The 1,826-nt window shown below is 48.5% G+C and overlaps 1 protein-coding gene across 1 annotated transcript; it reads left to right on the forward strand.

The window, feature by feature from the left end:
• Positions 1-48: 48 nt before the first annotated feature.
• LOC121308040 (tektin-2-like) lies at positions 49-1,620 on the forward strand (the record flags this gene model as incomplete). Its single annotated transcript, XM_041240349.1, has 3 exons — positions 49-254; positions 719-847; positions 1,515-1,620. Coding segments are annotated over 3 exons (441 nt in total), but the record flags the coding sequence as incomplete, so codon positions are not given.
• Between the last annotated feature and the right edge of the window lie 206 nt (positions 1,621-1,826).

The following is a 1,826-nucleotide window of genomic DNA, read 5'->3' on the forward strand; positions in this document are numbered from 1 at the left end:
TGTACTGCTTTCTATTGCTGTGACCATGCGCTCCTCTGTGTTGCACAGGTGAAAGAGAGCACAGAAAAGGCTCTGGCAGCAACATCACTTCCTCTGGATGTGGCGATCGAGTGTCTGATGCTGCGCGAGGGTCGCCGTGGTAACGACCTGGTGAGAGACCCCGTGGAGGCGGAGCTACACAAAGAGGTGGAGGTGATTGACAGAGCCCGGAAGGTGCTGCAGCAGAAAGTGAGCCAGGCCTTTGAACAGCTCTGGTGAGGCCTGACCCTAACCCTGAAATCCATTCCTCAGGAATCCCGGGTCGGAATTGTGAAGCGAGATCGTGTTACTCACAGTGTATGCTGTGCTGATGTGAAGGGAGCGCGTGTTACTCACAGTGCAGGCTGTGCTGATGTGAAGGGAGCGCGTGTTACTCACAGTGCAGGCTGTGCTGATGTGCAGGGAGCACGTGTTACTCACAGTGCAGGCTGTGCTGATGTGAAGGGAGCGCGTGTTACTCACAGTGCAGGCTGTGCTGATGTGAAGGGAGCGCGTGTTACTCACAGTGCAGGCTGTGCTGATGTGAAGGGAGCGCGTGTTACTCACAGTGCAGGCTGTGCTGATGTGAAGGGAGCGCGTGTTACTCACAGTGCAGGCTGTGCTGATGTGAAGGGAGCGCGTGTTACTCACAGTGCAGGCTGTGTTGAAGGGGGCTGAGCTAACTGTTTTCTTTGCTCAGTTTACTGCAGGAGGTCCGGCAGCAGCTGACCTTTGACCTACGGCAGAAGAATGAGGCTTTGGATGTGGACCGAAGCTGCCTGTCACTCAATGTGAACTCTGCAGGATTGTCTATTCTCTGGACTTACAAGTCATGCTATATCACGCATACAGCTAGTGCAAAATGCTGCTGCTAGAATGCTAACTAGAACCAAACAAAAGGCTCGCATTACGCCTGTGCTGGCATCATTGCAATGGCTTCCTGCGCATTACAGAATTGCTTTTAAAATTGTATTACTAGTTTTTAAAGCACTGAATGGACTATCTCCACAATATTTAATTGATATCAGCCTGAACACACTCTGAGATCTGCAAATGCTGGCCTTCTATGTATTCCGAGGGTGAATGGTAAAAGGATGGGAGAGGCTGCTTTCTGTTTTAATGCCCCAACACTCTGGAACTCCTTACCCCCTTTATCAGAGATTCACCTTCAATTGCAATCTTCAAATCTTGATTAAAAACATACCTTTTTAATATAGCTTTTCCGTAACATTTTTATGTTTTATTCTGAGTTTTGTTACTTCAGTTTTTAATAATTGTTCTCTTTTCTTACTGTTTATTATTGGGTTTTTTTCTGTATGTAAAGCACTTTGGGGGTCACCTTTATGTAGGGGTGCAGGAAGTGAGAATGAGAGAGACAGCTGCAGTATCCCTTTGCTCTGTGCGCCTCCTCATACCGTGTGCTTTCCCCATAAAGCCCTTTGAAGCCATTTCTGTGTCTCAGCAGCACTAGCCTTGCTCACACACTCTTCTCAAAGGAGTTGGTTCTCAGAAGCTGCCTCGCTGAACGGCTGCCCGTTGTTTGTGTTGGGATCGGGCAAGTTAGTTTCAGTGTTGGTGCTCGCTCTCACCTCTCTTGAGTGATAAGATGAAGTGTGTGTGTGAGTGCGCGTTCTTGTCTGTGAGGATGACAATGTAATTTCAGTGTTTAATGCTCATCCCCTCACTGTCTGTGTGTTCTTGTCTCTTGACAGGTCTGTGAGGTTGAGAAGGTCTCCACAGTCTGGAGTCTGGTCTCTGAGAAGCTCAACATACCTGTCAATCAACAGGGACTCCTCTACAAAGGCAAG

Source organism: Polyodon spathula, unplaced genomic scaffold (genome assembly GCF_017654505.1).
Source record: "Polyodon spathula isolate WHYD16114869_AA unplaced genomic scaffold, ASM1765450v1 scaffolds_89, whole genome shotgun sequence".
NCBI classification, from domain to species: domain Eukaryota; kingdom Metazoa; phylum Chordata; class Actinopteri; order Acipenseriformes; family Polyodontidae; genus Polyodon; species Polyodon spathula.